Source organism: Thunnus maccoyii, chromosome 3 (genome assembly GCF_910596095.1).
Source record: "Thunnus maccoyii chromosome 3, fThuMac1.1, whole genome shotgun sequence".
Classification (NCBI taxonomy): domain Eukaryota; kingdom Metazoa; phylum Chordata; class Actinopteri; order Scombriformes; family Scombridae; genus Thunnus; species Thunnus maccoyii.
In genome coordinates, this window is record NC_056535.1 from 21997614 (window position 1) to 22022368 (window position 24755).

Consider the following 24755-nt stretch of genomic DNA (forward strand, 5'->3'; position numbering starts at 1 on the left):
TGCAGTTATTCATACTTTATAGTTGCTTAGACATCTCAGTGGGCTAGTTGGTGATACTTCTCTCTTGCCTTTAAGTAAGTCATTTGAAAAAATTGAAAAATGAACTTACATTACTGTGATTATAGTGACTTTGGTGTTGCTAGTGGCACAGAGCTGTGCCTTCCAACTGGCCTAAACAATGTTATTTTACTGAAAATAGCCATATTAATACCCTCTCAGGTAACACTGTTGTAAAAGCTTCACTTAGGTACTGTGCAAAATTAGCTATTTTGGTGCTATTTCCTTGAGTACATGTAAAAGCCTGCACATTATTTGCTTGGCTTAGAGTGCTTTGTCCTAGTTTTGAGTCATAAGTAACAGTATCAACTGTACATGTCTGAGATTTTTTTCCCCAAAATATAAAGGTTTTTGGACACACAAGTTTTAATTTACAATATAAGATTACAGTTTTATGATAAGTATAATCATGAGTGTAAACAGGCTGATAATATTCACATTTTCTGCATCTCTTCAATTATCTTGCAGTCTGGCTTTTGGATGTATGAGTGGCAGCAGTGTTCACGGTTGCTTTCAGAAAGAACATCCTGTTTACTGTATTCTCCCTCTCTGAAAATAAGTCAATTTATAACAGCACATTAGATCCACTTTTCCTGTATTAGAGCACCTCTCTCGGTTTTTTCTCTCCCTTTAAACTCATACAGCCTTTGAATATTCTTTCCAAGAGAGAAGAAAATGAATACATTTAGGCGAGCTGGTGACATTTTTCTCTTCTCTGCTTCCTTCCAGGCGACACGTGTGTGAGACTTGCGGCAGTTTATGATAGATGAAAGGGCCTGTATTAATAATAAATTATGAATGGCTAAATTATACATGAAAAGGAAAATCTAGGAAGCTGGCACTTCCAGGTGCAGCTACTAGCATTACTCTGACTGTTACAACTTGCAGATGACAATTCATAAAAGGAGGATGAAAGAAATGTCAATGCGGGAACTAACTTAGATCGAGGTTAATGTGTGTTTGATTGTGTGCATACACTCTAAATGTGCGTAAATATGATTAGAGCATTATTTTTAGATTAGGATTAGCAGTGAAAAGATGTATTTGTAGAAAAAATTAACTAGTATGTGAAGTCAAGTACCAACACCAATAATTTTAAACACATATCTGTTATTTCTTATTTCAATTAAAGCTGAAATGATCCCTTTGGATATAATGCCTGCTGCTGAATAAGAAGCTTTAATGGTAACAGCTAGGGCTGGGTAATATGGCAAAAAATAAGATCACAATCATTTTTTCCATATTGATCCAATATTTATCATGATATATAATTTGACAATGCTGCCATTTTGAAGAACATCCTTTTAATGACTGAAGCCTGAAGAAACCAGAGGGTTCATTAGTTAAACTTTAGAATAGTTTAACATAAAAAATAGAATAACATAATGTACATTTAACTTTGCAAATGTGTTTTATCTGCCTAACAAAACAATACAAGTCAGCATGCCTTGTAACTTATTAAATCAATGTAAATAAATCGAAAAGCAGGTAGAAATCTGAGTAAAAAGTGCAAAATTAAACCAGCCATTATGCTACATCTTAATTTATATACATATATAAAAACCTCTTCATTTATTCACTGTTATATTCTGTGCTTAGTTCACATATTACTAGATTTGCAAGTTTTCTTTATGAAATGACACTAGTGTTGTAGGTAGCCTTACGTTGCTACTCTGTTTACTTAGCTTTGTGCTTAGCCTACCTTTGCAGTTCGCTTTGTGAATCCATAGTCAAAGCAGCCTCATTAAACAATGATGTGCGGTGACTGTTCCACAGTTGCAGACAGGATGTCTCTACACAGAGAAGTGTCTGTGAATTTTTGGCTAGGGTCACTTTAGATGTGACGGGTACGTGAAGCTATTGTAATTGCAATTTATGCAATATTTATCAAGATTACGTAATTATAAAAGTACAGTGACTGTGTATATGGCACAGTTTCTGGTGAAATAAACATTATACTGTATATGCCTATACTCAAGTGTATACCATGTTTAATTTTCACAGTGAAACCCATATCCACAAAACAAACCAGATAGTTAAAGGGGACATATCATACACATCTTTACATGATTTACAGTCAAAAAAACTCCTTATTTATCTTATACAGGCCCTTTGTGCAGCCCCTCAGTTCAGCCCCTGTCTGTAACAGACTGCTTTCGCCCCTGTCTCTTTAAGGCCCCCCTCTCGATGAGTCCACCCTGCTCTGATTCTTTTTCTCATTCTTAACTCAAAATGGAAACTTCTAAAATACATCCGTACATGTTCGAGCCTGAATCTGGTTCAAACTATGCAAGCAGACAACGCAAACAACCCATGGAACAACCTTAGCTACAAAGGATACCAACGAATGGCTGCTTGTGGGCATGCACAACAATCTGACATCATCATGAGGAAGAAGCAGAGGTAACATTGCAAACAAAGCATTCAGAGCAGACAGAAGCCTGGCTTTTGACTTTCAGGGAGCATTTTTACATATGTTCACCTCAAATTTTGGAAATTTGACTGTGTTTCACATACACATCCGACATCATAACAGTATAAAATAACAGGAAATCACAAAAATGTTATGTCCCATTTAAGAAAAAAACAACAACTACTGAGTAGCAGTCATCTTTATTGCTTTTATTTGTGTTCCCAGCACTTCATAAGATTCTTAAAAACATTCTGCATCATCAGTCTCTGGCTTCATTTGTTAATGTGTTGATGATGTTGTGACTGAGAAAAAGATAAAGACCTTGCCCAACCAGAAACCCTGGATGGCTAGTGAGATCCACTCCCTCATCCAAACTCAGGACACTGCATTCAGAACTGGCAGCAGTGAGGAACTCAGAAAGGCAAGAAACAAACTCCAGAGTGCCATAAAGTTGGTAAAAACAACTACAGACTACAGATTGAGGAGCACCTTAGCAATAGCACCAACCCACGCTGCATGTGTCAAGGCATACAAAAAAAATCACAGACTACAGAAACAAAACCAGCTGTGTGCCAACCTCTGATACCACCCTGACGAGCAAGCTCAGCACTTTATATGCATGTTTTGAAGACAACAACCCAGAGCCTCTCTGCAGGGCCATAACTGCCTGCAGTGACCGGGTGCTTACACGGATGATGTGTGGAAGTCTCTAAAGAGGGTGAACAGACACCAAGCTGCTGACCTGATGGGATCCCTGGACATGCTCTCAGAGCTGTGTGCCCAACAGCTAGCTGAGGTCTTCGCTGACATCTTCAACATGTCCCTGGCCCAAGCTACTGTCCCCACCTGCTTCAAGACCACCACAATAATACCTGTGCAGAAGAAAGCTGCTGGCACATCCCTGAATGACTACCGCCCTGTCACACTCACCCCTATCATCATGAGAGGCTAGTCATGTCACGAATCAAGGCCACCCTCCCAAACACCCTAGACCCGCATCAGTTTGCCTAGAGGGCAAAGCGCTCTGTAGAGGATGCAATCCTGACAGCCATTCACCTTGACTGACCCACCTCGACAAATCAAACGCCTATGTTTGAATGCTGTTCATTGATTTAAGCTCAGCATTCAAGACAATCATCCCTACAAAGCTAGTCGAAGAAGTCCAATCCCTTGGACTTAACAACACCACCTGCAGCTGGGTCTTAGACTTTCTCACTGGCAACCCCCAGTCTGTTAGAAAGGGAAATCACTCCTCCACCACATGCATCCTGAACACCGGTGTTCCCCAGGGCTCTGTGCTTAGCCCACTGCTATACTCCCCATTCACCCACGACTGTGTTGCCAAGCACAGCACAGACTCTGACATCACGTTTGCTGATGACACCACCATGGTGGGCTTGATCAACAACAACGATGAGACGGCCTACAGGGAGGAGATCAAACTGCTAACAGACTGGTGCACAAACAACATCAGCAAGACAAAGGAGCCAATCATTGATTTCAGGAGGCGGAGAGGGAAAGATCACAGACCCATCCGCATCAATGGAACTGCTATGGAGAGGGTCAACAACTTCAAGTGCCTGGGGGTCCACATCACTGAGGACCTCTCATGGAACCTCCACACATCTTCCCTCATCAAAAAAGCACACCAGCACCCTCAGGAGACTGAGGAAGGTCAACCTACACCCCAGGATTATCAATAAGTTCTAACGATGCACAGTAGAGAGCACACTGACCAACTGCATCAGGGCTTGGTATGGTAATACCACAGCAAGGCTCTGTTTGTCCCTCTTCCATCTGGTAGGAGGTTCCAGACGATACAGACCACTCGCGTCCAGACTGAGAAACAGCTCCTATCCCAGAGCTGTCAAACTGCTATCCTCACACAATCAAACACTGGACATTGAGCTATCTACCTCTCCATAGCCATCCTGTCATCCCTGATCCACTCATTGTTATGCATTATATTACATTGTTACATTATATTCATCCAGTATACTTAAAGCTATATCATACATTCTACCATACAATACAATGCTGTTTTACATTTGTTTTTACTGCTGTCCTGCACTGTTATGTTGCACTATTGTATCTATGTTGTACCGTGAATGAGAGACCAGCATGTAATCTTTTCGTTATGCTGCATGCCTGTGTATTAGTATAATGACAATAAAGCTGAACTGAATATAAAGATGTAAAATTTCAACTAACACCATGAGTGGATAAACTTATCCACTATCTATTTATTGATCAACAGTGATATCTGATTTTATTAATCCTATTAGCAAATAGAGCTAGTATGATTATTAATGATCCTCATCACCCCAGCACTGGACTATTCCCACTTCTGTGCTCTGGCAAACAAAATTAAACAGAGAGAGACTAAGAAAATTTTTCTTTCCTCACACCATCAAGATGGTGAACTGTCCTCTGACCTCTGTATGCCCTTGCCCTTGTCTAGCACATTGTTCTCAATGAAGCTTTTGTACTGCCTTGCACATAACATATTTGCACTTGTGATTTACTGTATGTAGATTTTACTTTCATACATGTATTTATCATTTTTTGACAAATGAACTTTTGAATACTGAACTTTTGAGAATTCTGGAGGACTACCTTCAGACAATGTGGCCTTGTACATTAGAGGATTTTTGACCTCTGCTTTATAATACGTGTTCACTACAGTAATAATGCTATCTACATGAGTTGAGCTAACCTGAGCAGACAACAAATTTTGCAGAAACAAAACATAGACTGCAATTATTTGGTTCATAGGGTAAAAATCAAATACATGTACCATCAATTAAGTGTGCATCTCATCAATGCATGCTTTTTAGAGGATAGAGAGCCCACACAGACACCAGAGTTGAACTGACTTGCACTACATTTCTTAATCAAGCAGATGTGAAGTATTGCTTTTCCATTACTGTTGAAGCTTCAGACAGCTGAAAAACCATATTTCCAAATGAAAAGGTTCAATAGGGTTATACAAGAACAGTAGTTCTCAGAAGAAGAGAATACATTTCATACGTCGCACTAATCATCTCTCTTCACAGGGTCCAGCTGCCCATTTTTGAATCACCCTTTGAGGCAAGTCTGTAATAACGCCTGTCGAGTGGGAGAGCTATTAAAATCCATTTACCACCCTGTATCACAGCAGCAAGAGAGAAAGACAGAGTCATAGAGGAAAAAGAGCCCTGAAGGGTCCATAAATGGCATTAGGAAAACAGGTGTTAAAAGGATATTGAAAGCCATGTGCTTACATTGTTCAAGTCGATGTGAAGCAGATGTTAGAAATAATTGCACTCACACAGCGGATGCTGCTTAAACACTTGCTTCAGAATACTTTTTTCGCCATTATTGGGCCTAAGATGACTGTTGGAAGCTTTCAACAACGGTGAAAAAAAGAACAATCCATAAACCAACATCTAATTCTAGTTTGTCATTGTTGAGTTGCTGAAGGAACATTTTCTGGGAAATTTTCCTATATCTTTTCTAAATGGTCAACGTAATCACTCTAACAACATACTGAGGCCATACTGCATCAAGAAAAAGTGAAGCCTGAAAGATTGACAAACAAATCTTACATGATAACTGTATTAAAAAATATATACATTTTCTTCTTACAATTGTATCTTATCCACATCAATTCTGTCCAGCATATTTGCATCAAAATAGTGTTCCATGTACTATGGCAATTAAGCTTTCCTAATCTTTTCTATGTCTTTTTAGGAGTAAACTAACTTAAAGGTGAAAAGAATCGATGATTCTCAAGTATTATGACTAGCACCAGTTTTATATCACAGCACGTCCGTTTTTTTCCACCTGTGAGATGCATTTGTTTATTATGAGTACTGAGCTATTCTGGATTGCCAATAAAGTGCAAAGGCTTGGCAGCATCACTGTGGGTGGATCTAAACTTTACAGCAGAGCAATCAATAAGAGAAAGGAGAGAAAGAGAGGTTGTATATGTGTGTGTGTGTGTGTGTGTGTGTGTGTGTGTGTGTGTGTGTGTGTGTGTGTGTGTGTTTGTGAGGACCTTGGCTGTGCCCTTGTTGATGTAAGTAACACTGTAGCAGTCAAAGGGTTGAAATCCAAACCATTCCCTGAGGTTCCCCAGCCAGCCTGTGACACCCTGTCCCCTTTGTGTGTGAGTGTGTGAGAGTCATCTGACAAGGTCTTTTAATATTTAAACATCACTAATGGCTGCACTGCTCTCTCGCTTTGTTTGTTTCTTATCATTTATCTTTGGGTCAAAACTCTTTTTGCTCTTCTGCCTTCAGGGGTGCTGAAAGTAGGCAAGGAGAAGGCACACACTGACTTCCTTTAGCTGTGAGGAAACAAAGTGTCATAAGTCAAAGTATAGGACTGCACATTAATCAAACTTTAATCCCAGACATACTTTGAATGTCAACTTCTGAGCCAACATAGATGAGAAGTCTTAAAAGTGCTCAGAGGGATGGTAATTTGAACATCTACATTCCCATGACAACTGTGCAACTCCATCCACTAATGAGGTGATGATGATAATCGATGATTGAAGTCTCCAGAATGCTACTGAATGGAGCATGTGGTGAGACTGTTTTGAATTAGTGCTGCAATGATTAGTCAATTGATTGATTAGTTGATGGACAGAAAATTTAACTGGCAATTATTTTGATAATCAAATAACCATCTTTCTAGCAAAAATGCCAAGCATTCACTTGTTGACTGTATTTTTACTGTTAATTTTGGGGGTTTGGACTGTCGGTTCAACAAAATAAGGCATTTGAGGACATCACCTTGTACTTCAGGATGTTTTGATGGGTGTTTTTCATCATTTTCTGATGTTTTATTAATCAAATACTTAACCTATTAATCATGAAAATTATTGGCAGATAATCGATAATAAAAAATAATTGTTGCAGTTGCAGTCCTATTTTGAACTCCGAATTTAAACAGTCTTGATTAATTTTTTCCAAGCAGTTTGAATTATGAACTGCAATGAGTCTGCTCTGCAACATCTGTGTTAAGATGAATTGCAGATGAAACCAAACTGTGGCAACAAGCATATGAGATGCAGATTTCAGCTTAAAGCCACAGTTTGGACAGTTTGCTGATTTTTATGTTGGCTTGAAAAAATAAAAATCACATGTAAACTCAGCAAATATCCACACATTTTATATCACTACCTCATAATGATAATAATGTACTGTACTACATGAACAGTAGTCACTCACATAATGAGTAATCAAACTCCTGCCTAGGATGAGATGATGAGGAAACACATTTGCTGTTAATTAAAATAATGTACTAGGGATGAAAATTGGTCCTACAATGATTTTTATGAAGATTGTTTACGTTTTAAGACAGATGAGTATACAATATTTACAGGCTTTCCCGTAGAGCTATTCAAAGATCAAGAATCAGGGCAGAAAATTAAAAATCCATCATTAATTTATCTGCCTCCACTGTTTTCTGTTAATTTATAGGACATCAGTCTGAACTCTAGCTTGCTACAGTAGCTACTGCCTGTAATCTCCCTCTCCCTCTAAAACTGAATACTCTTTACAACATTTTATGAAGTGTTCGAGCTTGAGTTATGGGCAAAAGCATTTTTACCCTTGTTTTTGAAACATATGATCACTCTTTTTTATTGGTAAAGTTATAAGAGTGGATCCACAGAAAGTGGTTTAACAGTATATTATCTACACTTTCTTCTTGAACAGATTTACACAGCAGTCAGAAAGGGTGTGGTGGAATCAGCGCTAGTCGAGACTCCTTCTGAAAACAGAGAATGAAGTTCTATTAGATTAAAGTCATGGAGATGGAGGAGATGCCGCCACAAAATGGGCTTAAAAGTCTGGAAGGCTTGATTTCCATCTGAATATTTTTTAGTATTGACTTTGGCATTTATTGACACTCAGGATATTATCCAAACCTCTGAGATGTCAAATTAAATAAAACTGGACGAATGAGAATAGCACAGTGTCAAATGTACTGCAGTGACATTAAGAATAATACCATTAATGTGTTCTTGGTTCTTCATCACGAGCCTTCCGTTATATACCCGCCCAACACCTGATCTACCAATACAGTATGTGCTATCTATTTTATGTCTTAGATACACAATGTCAAAGATACAAGATGCTAAAATATGATTGTATAGGACAACAAAAAAATAAACATGACCATGAGCAATTTTGGAAATGCCATATGAGGAGTAAGTTAGCATAACGTCCACAGGCAGGAGTAGCATTTTCATTGATATCTTTCCTTTTAGTTTCTCAGTGTGTCAGTTCATAAAACACAATGATCACTGTAAGTTGTAGCTTAAAAACATCTATTGGAAAACCATCATACTTCATCACTGCTTATTAGTTTTTTATATTTTCATTATTTATATATTTATAATTCACATGCAATATCGTAAAATATCCCTATATGATTTGCATTAGAGGATGTAGACATAAGCTGAACACAGATTTCTTCTATTTCATGAGGCCTGAGAGGTGGGGAAAAAATCCTCCATATCAAAGTGTAGATGCAGGACTAAGTAGGTATTTCTTGCCCTGCAAGAGAGATATGAATGTAGCTTTGGGCCAAAATGCAGACTTCAAAGGAAGGATATGCATGAAGGAACTAAGCCAGCTGCACTAGCAGCATGAAATACTAAGGGGCATCTGTGCATGTATATCTGTTTCTGTAGATTTTTGTACAAATTGACACATATCTGTGTGCATACTCAGTTATTGATTTTTGTGATAATGTGATTCTAAGATGCCTCCCTTTCATAACATTTTGGAGCCTTTAGGAGCATTTCTCTTGAGCCACCCTTTGGACAAATTTTTGCCACACTACTGGTAAGGCTTTAAGAATACCAAAATCATCACTATCCTCCAAAACCATACCATTTGTAGACACAGGTTTTTCCGTTTCTACAAGGTTGAGGTAATCCATGGATTGAAAGTCAAAGTTCCAGATGATCACAGTGCGCTCTAATCAACCTCAAACATCTTGAAACAGCAACATCAACTGAAATATGAGTGCTGCTGTTATTAAAGTATAAACCTGGCAAAACTTATGTTTAAACCATTATAACCAAGTTTGTAGCACATCTGATACACGCTGTATGTACTGCCTGAACAGTATGCATGTACATATTTATTAACTGAAGACAGCACAGATAGGTTTGTGAGGGAAAAAAAGGATATGTGATGTGTGACTGGTGTGTGTCTGGGTCTTTAAGATTAAAAAAGAAGGAATGTGTGTTAAGGTGCAAAGAAGATACATAAAATGCTGGATCTAAATGAAACAGTTTGCTGTGTTTATCTCCCGCTGTCTGAACTAACCTGGCCATGGAGCACAGATGGATGTGAGTTAAAAGGGGGGTGAGTTGTGGAGTTGGCTGGTGGCACCTGCAGGCTGGGAGCAGTGGAGCGTTGCACCCTGACAGTGTCACCACACTCATCAAAGTTGCTCTTCCACACCATTACCTATAGGTTAAATATAAGTTGTTACTTATTCCAAAGTTGCACTCCAAAGTCAAATGATCAACAATCTTATGCACAAAAAAAAAAGAAATGCACTCTATAAATACAGTTGTGCTTGTTTTTTATGGGTTCTTCAGGAGTTTTTCAGGAGTCTTATTTCATAAACTATGAAGAAGGCACATGATCTTTGACACCAGGACACAAATGAGAAATCAAAAGGCTACATCATATTTAATTTTTAGAAATCAGTCTTCACCTGTTCATCAGAACCTCCGGATGCAAAGTACTCTCCTGTCCTGGAAAAGGCCACACAGGTTACTGGACCCTGGAGTGAGAGAGAGAAGAATGGAAAGATGGGTTTAAAGACAATAAAAGGGGTCATGTCCTAATTTTGTCTTAACCGCTGTTGCCTTATATTCCTAACAAAAACCAGCATTCTGTAAACTGTTTCCTCAAGTTGAAGAGGAATGTAATCATGTGGTGTAGTCATTGTTTCTATGAAATATTGTGTTTCAAAAAACTTTTAATAATCCAGATGAAGAAAAACATGTAGTACAATTAGCACAGAAAAAATCAAAGCCCTGCAATGTGTCCATCTATTGCATACTTTGCATCAGTGAGAATTGTTTATGTGATTGTGGCATGTTTGAAATGATTCTGATACCATACTTTACATTTTTGTTTGAGGAAAAATTAAATGATAACAATTTGTTGCTTTGAACCCATTTCTTCATTTTCAAATTCCACACAAAGTGGCTTTAAATAAGTCTATTAATTAAATATTTGTCTTCTGCCAAGTAATATAGCTGTGGTAAAAGAGTGGGTATTAATGTAAAACATGGGGGTTGTAAACACTATGCAATTTATCCCAGAAAACACAACATACATAATTCAAAGAGCGACAGGTTAGCAAATGTAATAGGTATCATATTTACATTCACTCAAATCTAAGATCTCAAACGAGTGTGATTTATTCTGTGACGAGCGAACTTTTTTACCTTCGGAGTTTGATGAGGCAATTAAGGGCAATGATAACTGTTTAATTTGGCTTTGGCTGTTAAGCTAACTTACCAACGTGGCAAACATCTCTATATGCAAATGCAACGTTCACACTGGTAACATTAACTTTACCATAACTTGCAAGCTACTAAAAATCTACTAAAAGTATGCAGATCAATAACACCAGTTAATAAAAAAAGCAAAGAATTTTAAGTTCTGTGTTCAGTCATCTAATATATTATTCCATTACTTTTCCTGATGTTTTAGGTTTTTGCAGTGGTATCATTTCAGTATCGGTATCAAGATATTTCAGCAGGTATCGTATTGAAGTCACTATGTTGGAGAGCAATCAATAACAGAAAGCTAAGCCTCAGGTGGGCTGAGGTCACACAATGATCAGAGCCAAAAAGGATCACCTGGGGACTTTGGCGTGTCCTCTGTATATATATAACCATCCAGGTTCTAAAATTCAGAAATCCTGCTGTCTCTTGGTTTACTCTTTTCTTTGCCTCACAATCGCAGAATGGGGTCAACAATTACAGCCTGAGCCCTCTGACTGTGTTCAAAGAGAGGATGGAGGAGAGAGCAAACAAAAGAAGGGAAAAGAAACGGACAGGGAGGCTGCTAGGAAGAAAAAAGGAGCTGTGTCCTGTGGCTGGCACCCAGACAGGCTGGTTTGGGTGAGGAATGGTTTCCCAGAAGCACCTGAGAGAAGCAGACAGTGTCACTATGGCAACGCGACGGCCTGACAGACAGCATGTTCTGTCTCTGCTCTGACTAATGCCTGCTGCCAGGCTGGCACTTGCCATGGCCAGACACACACACACACACACACTCATACACACACACACACACACACACACACACACACACACAGGGTGAGTCTGACAGGGCAATGAACCTAACTGGCACATTTTATATGCTGATAAATTAACAGGGGTTGCAGAAACCAGACAGGCCCCACATGGTGCTATCCATAAAGTACTGACTAATAAAGGTGATTACATGCTTGTACTGGTTTTATTTTGTGCGCTGCATATTTTTAGTTAACATCAGCTTTATTAACGCACTGAAGTATTTCTAAAATGTTTGAGGTGGGACCCATTTTTGTAGTCATACACCGCACCAATATACATCAAATACTGTTTCTTTGTCTGCGTTGCAATAAACTGTAATGACGCAATTTTATAAAGCTTCTAAAATAATAATTAAAATTTCCACAGCAGTAAAAAAAAAAGTTGCAGTATGAATGTATCACTTCAAGCTAAGAAGTGAGGTATAGAGACGTCCCCCTGGCCTCATTGTCATACATAAGATATACACCATCTAATCGCAATGAAAAGCATTTGTTCTTGCCCCATACTTCCTGTCTATCTCTATAGTCCACTGTCAAATGAAGGAAAAATGCCTCCCCAAAATTTTTAAACAGACAGATAAAGATACAGATTAAATGAATAAAGACTTTAAAGGTAGAGTCAGCGATTCTAATCCAAAACACTTTTGGTCAAATTCAGCAAATATCTCCTCATGGTCTGCTAGCTGTCCTTTCTGTGTGTGCTGAAAAAAAAACCTGATGTTCATACACAGAACTGGCTCTGTAAACACACATATAAACACAGCCACACGACACTACTCCAGCCAATAGGCAGGGGGCGTTCGTGCTCATGCACAGGACAGGGGGAAGTCATCAGAGCAGCTGTCTGTGTGAGGCCATGACAGTCTCCAGCACCCGTTGAATGGTGGGAGAGGCCTGGTGAACTGGAGAGAGAGGTTGTGTCCAATTCACATAGAAAACTTTTTCTCATAGTGCAGATACGCCTCCATTTTATTAAATGTATCAATCCACACTGAATGTGAGACAGTATCACGGAGACCCCTGCGTTTTTTTAAGTCTTTTTCTGTTGCATTTGGTGAAGCGTAATCTGAGCAGGCAGCTGTTTAAAATCATACAAATATCCCACTGTATATGTGTTTTCAACTTATTAACCATATCAATTTGGTTCCGTAAATTTCTGCAGTCAGTCAGCCTGGTGAAGGCAGTTTGTCTGCCCGCTGTTCTCTCAGCTCACCAGGAGCTGCAGCTGAACGCAGGTTGAGTGAGAAATAGGGAGTTTGCAGAGAGGCAGAGAGTGTGGATGGACTGTTGGGCTCACATGAGATAATGTTTTTTTTTGGCTTGTGGTAGTGTTTGAGAGGAACAGAAGCGACTCCACAGCTGATGCACAGCTCTGGATTCCGCCATATTTCTCTTTTGGTCGTTGCCATGGCAATGTGTCGTCCATGAATTTGGGGGGGGGGGGGGGGGGGGTGGAGCTTCTGAAGGAGCATGAAGGGAGGGGTGTATTTGTTTGGGTGTTTAGTTCAATTATCAAAAATCTTTCTCCAGAATGACTGACACTGTCTTTAAAATGAAAAAGAGCAAGACACTAGTATGAGATCAGTACTCGCTATTAGCCAATACTGTAGGTTTATAGATCAGGTGAAAGATTCTACACTTTTCTCCTTCTGTACAGTTGATTTTTCTTACCATAGGTTTTAGGGTGTATAAAAGGTCTTGTAGGTTTGTATGTTTCTATGTCTTGCTTGTAACAACACATAACCAACATCACTGACAGCTACTGACTGACAAAGGCACAAACACACTATTTAGCCTGAACCCAGGGACAAAATCATGTCTACCCTTTTTAAGCTCCTCAAACTCCTTCGTAATGGAGGTAATGGATAAGGCATAGTGGCTACAGTCAAAAATGCAGGTCAAATGATGCGGCCCTTTTCTCCATTCAAAACCATAACAAATTAAATTGCTGTAAAATAGTGAAGAATATTTACTGAGTCTCACACACATTCATAAATTTTCTTTGCATTATAATTTAAGCCATTTTTAAATTACAAAGTGCCATATCAACAAAATGGTTTTGTACCATTTGTGCGTAGGCAGCTGGCTAGCTCAGCAAGAGGAAGACTGAGTGCACATGTGTCATGGGCCCTAAAATGTGAGTTTTTAGTGAATGTGCCTGATGAGCAAATTTTAGGAATCACTGGCATTTTGGTACCCTGTGGAGTTTTTATGTAAACAATGTTATGTTTACATTCAGTGTTTCTCACCAAAACACACTGTAAGTAACCTTCAAGCCTAATAAATATGTTGAATGCATTTTCTTAGTCATAAAACATTTGCATAGTTAATATTTGGAAGAATTAGAAACCTAAGTTATTTATATCCATATTTGCTTGCTCACAGTCTTCTTCTTCTTCTTTGTCTTTGTTGGTGCATTGCTACACTTCTTACCACATTACCACCACCGAGTGTTGATCAGTGAAATAGCATGAAACCATTAGCAGGACTGTGTATCATGTCATCCGCATGCACCATACGTAAATGTGCGTTCTCATGCACAAACACAAGATACAAACAAAACAGGGACCCACTTTTAAAAATGTTGCTCCATAGCGATCCTAGTGGTCAAAAACGTTGCATGGTGCATTTAATAAATACATACAGTGGAAGGAATACTGTCAGTGTCTATTTTTTTTTTTTTAATTTCTAAAATCAAGTCTCATCTGACATTATGTCCAACTCTACAATCCGTTTCAAGCAGGAGTGCTTTAAACTATGGAAGAAATCAAGCATCTCATCTATTTTGTGGGGTCTTTAAGAGCTGAAGTGATCTCACGTACTCAGTTGTGGAGTTGCTTCATAAAAAGTTTTGGATCACACAGTGAAAGTCAGTTGTCAGACAGAGAGACAAATTAACCTAAATTAGCACGATTCTACCCAGCCAGGTATGGTCCTCCTGAGGCTAGGTAAACAACACATTTGTCATTTCCAACAGCAACACTCTCTAAAAGCTATCATGTGTTTTTCACATACATGCACATAGGCCTACACACATACACAGAACACATTCAAGCATCCACATAAACCTACACACCCACACCGAACAGATGGGGGTCTCTCCCATCTCTAGTTCGTCGACTGGAGAGACAATTAACACCCTGAGCGCTCCCAGCAACAACAGATTGGCGGAGTCACCACTGTGCCAAAAAGAACAACAACAGAAATGGAGACAGAACGCAGGAGATGACAAATTTGGAGGTGTGAAGAGAGAAGGGGAAAAAGTGTTTTTTTTTTTTTTTTTTAAATTTTTTTATCCTAACAAAGAGAAGAGTCTTGGCGAGCAGCACCAGCTGGAGAGAAGCACAGGTGACACAGAAAATAAAAAAACAGAATGAGAGACAGGCAACGTGTACAGAGGGATAGATAAACAGACGGACCACATGTGGTACTGGCAAGCCACTGATTTCCACAACTAGCCAGCAAGCCAGTCCATCAGCTGTTCAAACAAACAGATACAGTCAGTGAGCTGTCCGGCCAAATAGTCCAGCCAGCCAAAATGTGAGAACATCAGATGTAGGAAAAAGATGAGGAGATAAAATGTAGAGAAAATATAGACAGGGATGAAAATGAGGAAGATGATAATGGTGGAAATGCTAAAACATCCCTAGAGCACAAGTGGACGAGCAGAAAGGAGCGTTAAAGTCGGACAAAAGGACGGGACGGAAACAGAGAGGAGGAGGAGGAAGAGAAGAAGAGGATCCAGTGGAACGGAGGCAGAAACACAGTTCTGTTTCCTTCCAACAACCCTGAGATGAGTCATCATGAGTGGGCTGCCCGCTCGCCTGGCAAGTACTAAAATACATTGCATACAAAAAAAAAATCACATCACACGCACACACACACACACACACACTTCAGAGAATCAAACATGCACAAAGGAGATGTCAAACACACTCACACATACTGTCCACGCCAAATATTCCACACACACACACACACACACACATACACTCAGTAGAGACATGACCTATCATGATCATGACCGGGTAAACTGTGAAGATAGGCTTCTAGGATATCCAAACAGTATTCATGTGTCATTTGCTGTGTGTGTGAGATTGTGTGTGTGTGTGTGTGTGTGTGTGTGTGTGTGTGTGTGTGTGTGTGTGTGTCTACCTGGTGTCCATGCAGTGTGTACAGTAGTTTGCCCTCTACAAGGTCCAGTATCTTCATTGTGGAATCGCTGGACGCAGTGATGAGGAAATTGCCAGCCGGGTGGAAAGACAAGCTGTTCACCACACCGCTGTGGACTGGAAAACACACACACACACACACACACACACACACACACACACACACACACACACACAATTTATAACAGGACTAGAACAGACATTTGTCATTGTAATTCAAACCGTGCCTGTTAAATAACACAGAATCATTAAACATTATTATGACAATGATTATGACAAAAGACATTCTTATTGAGGCGACATTGAACCAACTTTCTGAGACAGACAAAATACTATATATAATCAATATCAGATAAAAATAACAAGAACAAATATTGGTGGTCACAGAAATTCATTAGTCTGTTTGTAAAGATTCTCCAGGCCATGCTATATTCAGAAGAGCGAAGCCTAGAGTAACTGGACTTGGAACTTGAACTTGTCAATTCATAAACACATCTGGCCTCTCACCAAGGCTGGACTTTGCATGAACTGAAGAAGCCTTTCTGAATGAGAAGCAAAACTTCTTCAAGAATCTAAAACGAGTCCAGTTACCTTGACATAGTTAGCCCTTCTGGATAATTCATGAGTAATTCCATCCTTTATTGATTCTAGCAGAATAGTTTTTTTTTCCCCTCTTGCTATGTTTGCAGGCAGTCAAAGGATTAGGTCAGTTATATACCAGCACCTCAGGCGTTGTTAAGAGCACAGCGTCTTGTTCAAGGATACTTCAGCAGGGCAGATTCTTGCTAGCACGTTTGCCTGGACCCAACTAAGGTGCACTTCTGCCGTACATCACCCTGCCTCAGTTGCTGTGTAACTTGAGAATGGCTTCACATCAGGTTTACATATTATTACGTCAAGTATAGTAGCCTATAGCAACTAATCAGATATGAAATTATTTTGCCATGTGGTGAATGGGTTCTTTGAAAGAGTCAAAATGAGGACAGCAGACATTTGATGAGTGACAAGGTCCCTCTGCTGGCTGAAAGATGCTATGACACATAACAAGACATACTGATACCACCAGCTGCAAAAAGATGCTGAATAGCTGCACTCACCTCTATTGAGAGCACTGGGAAATGTATTCTGTGGCTTAGGTTCACGCAAGGATAATGAGCCAAGTAAACACTCAACAGCAAGCTAAGACTAAAAGACAACTAAACACCCATGAAAGGACTGCTACTTTTCTAATCAGGCACCTTAAACCGTTGTGATTGTGATACTAATAATTCCCATGCATACCTAACAGTAACCACACCACATTTTAACCACGATTTTACACTTTAGGCTGGCAAAATTGGCAATTAACCGTTGTGAAGTGAAGCGCTGCGGAGAGAAGAGGAGAGCAGAAGAGAGGGAGAGGGGAGAGGAGGGAAAAGCTTTTATCTTCATGCCCCATCTCCTCAGACAGATGTGATTATCCATTATTAGATCTCACCACTGAAATCCATTTAAGAGAGCTGATTAAAACAATCAGACTGAGTGGCAGACTGACAAAATGGCATTAACATTCGATGTATTGAATATGCAAGATCTCATGAATCTTGATTACCACTTTAATCATGAGCTTTAAAGCTTAATTTTATCCAGGTGTTTTTTTCAGTGATTTGTCATAGTCATTGTCGACTGAAGTTTTTTAAGGTGAGGATTTACTTTAGCAAAGTTGCGGAGTCTAGTGGGAGTGATTTGTGCTCTTTTAGCGGGATTATGAGAAGCGGAATATCCAACACATTTTCTTCCCAAAACACAAACTCTGGGCTGTGTAGATATGGTAGTGATGCTGCATATAATAAAAGCCTATTAAAATCCCCTGTGCTACTATTTAAATACAAAACTTCAATAAAGGGGAAAAAAAGTAAAGTCAACTTCTGTCTTTGCGGCAGCAAATGATCAAATTTCCAAACAACTTCATTGTAAACTAAATATTGCCTCAGATGCTTGCTTTTTTTTTTTTTTTTTTTTTTTTTTTTTTTTACAGTTTTTGGGGTGTCTTTACCTTGGTAGTGTTGCAACATCTTATGGGATCTGATGTCCCACACCTTGACAGAGTTGTCAGTACTGGCTGCAGCAATGCATGTTCCACTGGGATGGAAATCCACATGATTTGCATACCTGGAGAGAGAAAAAAAGCATTACATTTAATTTAGTGAGGCATTCAGCAGCTTAATCCAACTAACACTAGGAACACTTGGAACGTTTGTTTAAAGATCTTACTGGAAAACACCCACTGAGGAAACTTTGGAAAACTTTTACACAACTCCATTAAAATCACAGACACATTATATTCATCTGATGCCTCATCTAAGCTTGTAATTAATTAGTATTATTGAGATGGCGTATGGCCTTTTTCCTGTTGTTGCTGTAACATCAGTATAAATGTGCATCTATTACATTAATCTGACAAAGAAAGACATCGATTTCCTACAATATGTGTTTCTGTAACATTTAGCTCACCACAGTCATGAAAAGCTAATACAATGAAATCATCTAAACTTATCATAATGCTCACCACCATGCTGCCCCCGGCCCGCACCAAAAAACAAATAAACTATATACATCATCTCATAAATACTCAACATTTGCAAAACATGCAATAAAAAAATTGATAAGGAAATGTGTACACACTTATCCACATTTAAATGCATAATTCTGGTCTAATGTGCTCACCCAGCATGTTCATAGAATGAATGAATACACTCTCTGCTGTTCTTGTCCCACAGCTTTATAGTTTTATCATCACTGGATGACACAATCAAACGATCGTCTGGAGAAAACCTGTGAGAAATGTATTGGAAATTCAAGATCAAATCAGCTATAAGCTAAGTCTCCATTTTCTATTTTACCAATGACATGTATTCATTAAAGTTACAAAACAATTAAGAAGTGTATACAATATTTGACAGGTCATATGTTAGTTGACAAAATTGTATGATGTGCTCTCTGTTTACAAATGTGTCTCATACTTTGCACAGCGGACCCAGTTGATGTGCTGGTTAAGCGAGAAGAGGAACTTTTGCCTGTGGACGGTCCACACTTTAATGGTCTTGTCATCAGAGGCTGTGACCAGAGTCTGTCCATCACCAGAGAAGTTAATGCTGCGCACGGTGGCAGTGTGAGCCTTGAATACTGTTGACTCAGCCTTCCTGTTAACACACACAAACACCAAGACAACACTTGAGTTTAAAACAAACAATCAAAGACCAGTAGGTGTTCAGAAATGTGTGCCTTCTTCTGTGGTGGCAGAAGCAAGAGATAAACAGTTTTCAGACTAGTTTTTTTTGCTTTTATGAGTCAACCTCACTGTGGTAGTTTTCTAGTGGATTACCATAATATGAGAGAAAACAAATAAAGGTGGACTACTTTGAAACGTACATGCTGGGAACCCAAAGACGTACAGTCTTGTCTCTGGAGGAGGAAGCCACCAGGTGGCCAGAGGGAGAAAACTGAACAGAAATGACAGCGTCTTTGTGTCCATCAAAACGATACGCTCTCATCTGAGGTTTCATGTTCCAGATCATAACACAGGAGTCCATGGAGCCTGTGGCTGGGAGAGGAGGAGCACAGGTGAGTGGAGTGAGCACACCGTGTATGACACAGAAAACCAAATGAAGGCAACATATCAACTAACAGAAAGCCAATAGCAACAAGATGCAGAAAATATCTTAACACAGACAGACGAACAAACACACAGAGAAAAGTAGTAGCAGTTACCAATTTGTTTCATACTGCAGCTGAAGTCCACACTTGTCACTGTGTCCCTGTGACCCTTGAAATGTCTCTCTAGAGTCGGATCAGACTGTATGGACAAAGACACAGAGAGACAAATTGCAGCAGCCACAAAATAAAGTCCACAAAAACCTGGTTTCAAATCTTGAGTATTTTTTTGTGACATGAAATTCCCATGACTAAACAAGCAACAATCAAAGTTCAAGTTTTGAAAAATCCTTAGATATTATTTACTAAGAGTTTAACACTCAAAAACTCAGCAGATTTGCTTATTCAGGAGGGTGGGGTTTGATCAGATGTGATTGACAGTGGCCTGGCAACATAAGCAAACATCCCCACAACTGTTATACGCACCGCTTAAAACTGATGACATTCCCTGCAACTAACTAACTAACTGTACTCTGCTTTCAATACAGCTTGTAGGCCAGTATTGCAAAGTAAACCTTTGGCTGGTAGAACACACGTCCTGATGACAATGATCATTAAAATGCTACTGAGAATCAAGCTACATTACATGGCCCGAGGTATTTACCCAAACATTACACCCATGTGCAGCCAAAGCAGCCTCCACTCTTCTGGGAAGGCGTTTCAAAAGATTTTGAGCTAAAAGGTTTAGCTCAAACCATGAAAAACAGCCCCAGATCAAAAGGACACAAAAGTATGTGGACAGGTTTTGCTCATTGGGTGTAATTTCTGCAACAAACTAGTAGTTGATGTTAGACGTATTATAGCCGTGTAGTGGCGCTGTTTCGCAGTGTTCATGTTCCTTAGACTCCAAAGCCTGTTGAATTCACCAAAAACCAACGAATTAACCCTCGTTTTGAGGCTAGCAATTCAACATTGGTTAATTATGAGAAATTAAAAGGTGGTGATGCATCATTTTGTCACCACTCCAAACGTTATTTTATGAACGATGCAAAACAAGGAAATACGTCAAAGACAGTGATTTATGGGAACTTTGCCCTGGTCCTAGCCTGTTAGGTAGCAGAACCTATTTTGTGCCACCCACCACAACCACCTCCAGTCAAACTGCTCTTTTGTAGGTGTTGTGTTTAAAGAAATTACACTAATTTGGCAAATGATGGTCTTTGAGTCTTTAAATTAAACTGCAGATGGCGGTATTTGCTAGTAGCCTGACAGGAAGTGCTGCCTGACAAGCCGTACTCAGGGAATGTTGCTAAGGGAAAAGCGGGCTGGGTTACCAAGGAGACGTGAGCTGTGGTGCTAGTCACTGCTAGCCGTTAAACTCGGAGAAAGAGAAAAGATTACTTTCGGTGCCGCATGTTTTTGTGTAAGAGTATTTTTGTGACATGGCGGAGCTGCACATTATAGGTCAGATCGTCGGGGCCAGAGATTTCCCGCAGAACAGCTTATTTTGCAAATGGGGAGTTCATACGGGAGGAGCATGGCGTCTTCTTTCTGGGTTGAAGGAGGGTCAGACCCAGGTGGATAACCCCCAAACAGGAGACATGGCGTACTGGAGTCACCCGATTGATCTGCACTACGCGACCAAGGGACTCCAAGGCTGGCCAAAGCTTCACCTCCAAGTGTGGCAGCAGGACTCTTACGGACGCTGCCAGTTGTACGGCTACGGGTACTGCCACGTCCCGTCGAGCCCCGGACATCACCGCGTTAGCTGTGTCACCTGGAGGCCGCTCGGCTCCTGGCAAGAGCAGCTGGCTCAAGTCTTTGTCGGCGGAGGACCCCAGCTCCGGAATCCGGAGCTTGTTTACAGCGGGGCGGACAGATATAGACTCAACACCGAAGCCATGGGGACTGTGGAGCTGGATCTGGGCATTATCATGAGACACTTTGACAAATATGGCGTCGAGAGTTAACACTAACACAGTGAAATGAGAAGGACTTTACGGACTAGTAATGGATTATATATTGTGCTGGCTGAGGCCAAACTACGTAAAGTTTTGTACTTTTTTCTAAATTTTGCTTGAATTTTTATATATTAGGTGTATGTAAATAAATTATCGTCTCAATGAAGTTGGTCCCTTGTTCGTATGTCCTTTCCCACTGAGTATAAACAACAAGAAACATAATTTATGAGTCCACAAATAACCACATTATCCATAATTATGCCTCAAACCTATCCTCACCCTCCATAATTATCTTAAAAGTTCTGAAAATTCGGTTAAAATGTAATATAAACATTGCCTCGGCCAAAAGTATGCAGACCAAGATCCTTGCAAAACATTACACTGTTCATAAGTCAGTCAAAACCCAAAGTGGGTGCAAAGCAGCTGCAAGCTATTGAGTATTTTTCCAGCTCTAAATTAGAATTGTTCTGCTCCTCATCACATGAAATATGGGCGACAGAGAAGTCTCCCAGATGGTTTGAGGATCCTGCAAGGTTATGTTTGTGGCCAAGCTATGACAAAGATGCCAGCCAGGCATGAATCTGAGTTTTAGGAACCAAACTGCACAGAAGTTGTTTGACAGTTACAAAACTTGACAATAAAATGATTCAATCTAAAGTATTTAACAATTTCTGTAAAGCTCATAGGCAACAGGATTTTAAACTATGTGATTAGATGGTTCTTAGTGCAGTTCTCCTTGGGACTCGTAATTTCCTTCTCCCTGTAGTTTGGTATACACAATCTTCTGCCTTTCACTTTGTAATAAGCCAGATATTTTTTCTATTTGCACATCATTTGTACTGATGTCTCAACCAAAACATGTTCATGTCCATCTAAAAACTGGAAATGATGAACCCTAGTAGCCACCACATAAACACCTCCTCCCACCTCACTGCACTATTCAGCACTATGTGATTTCATGCTCTTCAATCTATCCTACATCCTAAAACTCACTGAAATTCATGTTATTTTTGCTTGTCTGTGAAAAGGGCAGTATTTCTATCACTTTGAACGGCTTATAATGTACCAAATCTGTAACTACAAGAACCAACATATGAGTCCTAAGCAGCATACATGAAATTATATCATATAAACTTATAAGACAGTGGCACAATTTACCCCATGAGTCAATGCAGTTACTTAAGCTATTTTTTATACAAGTATAGCCTATTTGAATTACATGACCCCAATGGCATTGCTTTATTACACAAGTATAAATGTAAAGTTTCACAACAGGAGGAGGAAGCGTTGCATGGTTATGATGGCTCATGCGACAGGTGCTCTTTAGTAGGGCAGATGAAAACACACAAAAAAAAAAATCCAGGAAGTCTTGCTGAATATTTGTCCTTAAGTGGTGCAGACAACCATGGAAAAAACTAAGGCACTCTGTCTTCAGGTTTAATGATATAATGAATTTATTCTTTGAGCAAAGGCAATCAAACAGACCAAAGCGTATCAACTTTAAGTCTTCATTAGGGTCTCACAAACTGATCATGAATCAACAATCTAAATGTAAAGATTGTTGAAAACATGACTGATTTTTTTGGCACAATAAAGTGCAAAAACACAAGTATCCAAACTTTTCCACATTACTGTGGGTGGATTTCTATGCCTGAGATTTCAGTTGTTCAGCAGCTTTGAAATAGGTTTTGTGACCTTGTTGTGATTAACTTGAACAATTTATTGCACCAGTATAGACTTGCAACATTCTGTAGAAGATATTTCCTGAAACACAATGACATGATTAATGCTGAGTCTAGGGCTGAAACTATTGATTTTCATTATCAATTAATCTACCAATTATTTTCTCGATTAATCATTTAATCTATGAAATGTTAAAAAATAGTGAAAATATGGTATTCACAATTTCTCATAGGCCACAGTAATGTCTTCAGTTTGCTTGTTTTGTCTGTTAAAGAGTCTAAAAATGTGAAGATTTACTGTCAAATATGACAAGGAAAGACAGCAAGTCATCACATTTGGGAAGCATCAAATGAAGGAAACCATTGATTGATTATCGAAATAGTTGCTCATTAATTTTCTGCTGATTGACTAATCGATTAATCAACTTAATCGACTTGCAGCTCTAACTGAGTCCTTAGTCTGGCTCATTCACTCATTTGTGACATATTTCCACCATAGACATATCAGTTACAGCCCCCCTCCATCTCAAAATAATGCCTGAAATAACTTTTACGTGACATTTAACACAGGCTATGTACAACAAGGATAAAATAATCGCTGTTAAATCCCATTTATGATTTACTCTTGCCACAAATAGGGCTACAAATCTACTGTGTGTTTCTACTTTTACTGGTCAGTAGCGAGAGTTGAAGCTACACATAAGAAACCAACTTCCCTTCGGTGGCTCAAGTAACTAACTACACTCACTCACCAGTGCAGAAGTCATCTTTCCCGATATCGGAGACCCGCTGAGACCGACTTGTTGCTTTTCTTACCGCTATATAATTGTACCCTACTTCTTTATCACGATGAATGAGACAACCGGTACGATGCTACTATCTCACCGGTCGGCTAACGTTAGCTCTCAGACAGCTAGCTGCTAGTTGCTGACAACAACAAAGTTCAGTTTACGCGCCGCGATTGGGCGCTGAGCTACTGGTCAGAGTCCTTAAAGGGACAGTGTGACGTTTCTGTCGGTGTGTTTTCGCAAAAATAATATAAAAGTGTGCAAGTATGGTATAATAAACTGCTACACAGTTGGAAAATCATAAGTAAATTAATCATATTATATTAATCCATGTACATGTGAAAGTGAAGGTCATACCAGGCCATTTTAAAGTGTAGTGACCTGCAGTCAACCACCAGATGTCAGCAGTGTATTTATCTTGTATGTAAGACATGGATGTATGATGTAAGACGGTGGTTCTCAAAGTGGTGTCCGGGGACCCCAGGGGTTCTTGAGGGGTAACAAGGGAAATAATTTATTTTCACTGTAATTCCATTCATAAGTAACACGATGATAGATTGTGTGACTTTTTTGGTCATGAGTTTCATACGCTTTCTGTAATAAAACGTCTAAAAGAAAAAAAGCAGATGGGGGACCCCGGGACAAAATCTTTTCAAATGGTGGTCCATGGTCTAATTTGTATCAGTCTAGGGTTCCTTGATGTGAAAAAAGTTTGAGAACTA

General features: G+C 39.4%; 2 protein-coding genes across 3 annotated transcripts in view; one reads left to right on the forward strand and one right to left on the reverse strand.

The window, feature by feature from the left end:
• The window catches only part of poc1a (POC1 centriolar protein A), a 47628-nt gene extending 23263 nt beyond the window's left edge, over window positions 1-24365 (reverse strand). Inside the window, exons 1-9 of one of the 2 annotated variants that reach the window (XM_042406470.1) lie at window positions 23998-24365; window positions 19720-19804; window positions 19381-19552; window positions 18972-19151; window positions 18676-18783; window positions 18005-18120; window positions 15953-16086; window positions 10199-10267; window positions 9802-9945 (exon numbers count right to left, since the gene is read on the reverse strand). In XM_042406470.1, the coding sequence (XP_042262404.1) occupies window positions 9802-9945; window positions 10199-10267; window positions 15953-16086; window positions 18005-18120; window positions 18676-18783; window positions 18972-19151; window positions 19381-19552; window positions 19720-19804; window positions 23998-24012 (1023 nt within the window). In that variant the 5' untranslated portion in view covers window positions 24013-24365. Of the gene's footprint in view, window positions 1-9801; window positions 9946-10198; window positions 10268-15952; window positions 16087-18004; window positions 18121-18675; window positions 18784-18971; window positions 19152-19380; window positions 19553-19719; window positions 19805-20266; window positions 20771-23997 lie in introns of those variants that run through there. The other variant, XM_042406471.1, reaches the window with a different exon arrangement.
• On the forward strand, window positions 20873-21729 carry b9d2 (B9 domain containing 2). The gene has a single exon (XM_042406472.1). The coding sequence runs from the start codon at window positions 21045-21047 to the stop codon at window positions 21570-21572; it is 528 nt and encodes a 175-aa protein (XP_042262406.1). The 5' UTR covers window positions 20873-21044; the 3' UTR covers window positions 21573-21729.
• Window positions 24366-24755: the final 390 nt, after the last annotated feature.

Excerpts from the sequence above, each read along its gene's own strand:
- b9d2 (XM_042406472.1), top strand. The coding sequence starts at position 21,045 with ATGGCGGAGCTGCACATTATAGGTCAGATCGTCGGGGCCAGAGATTTC.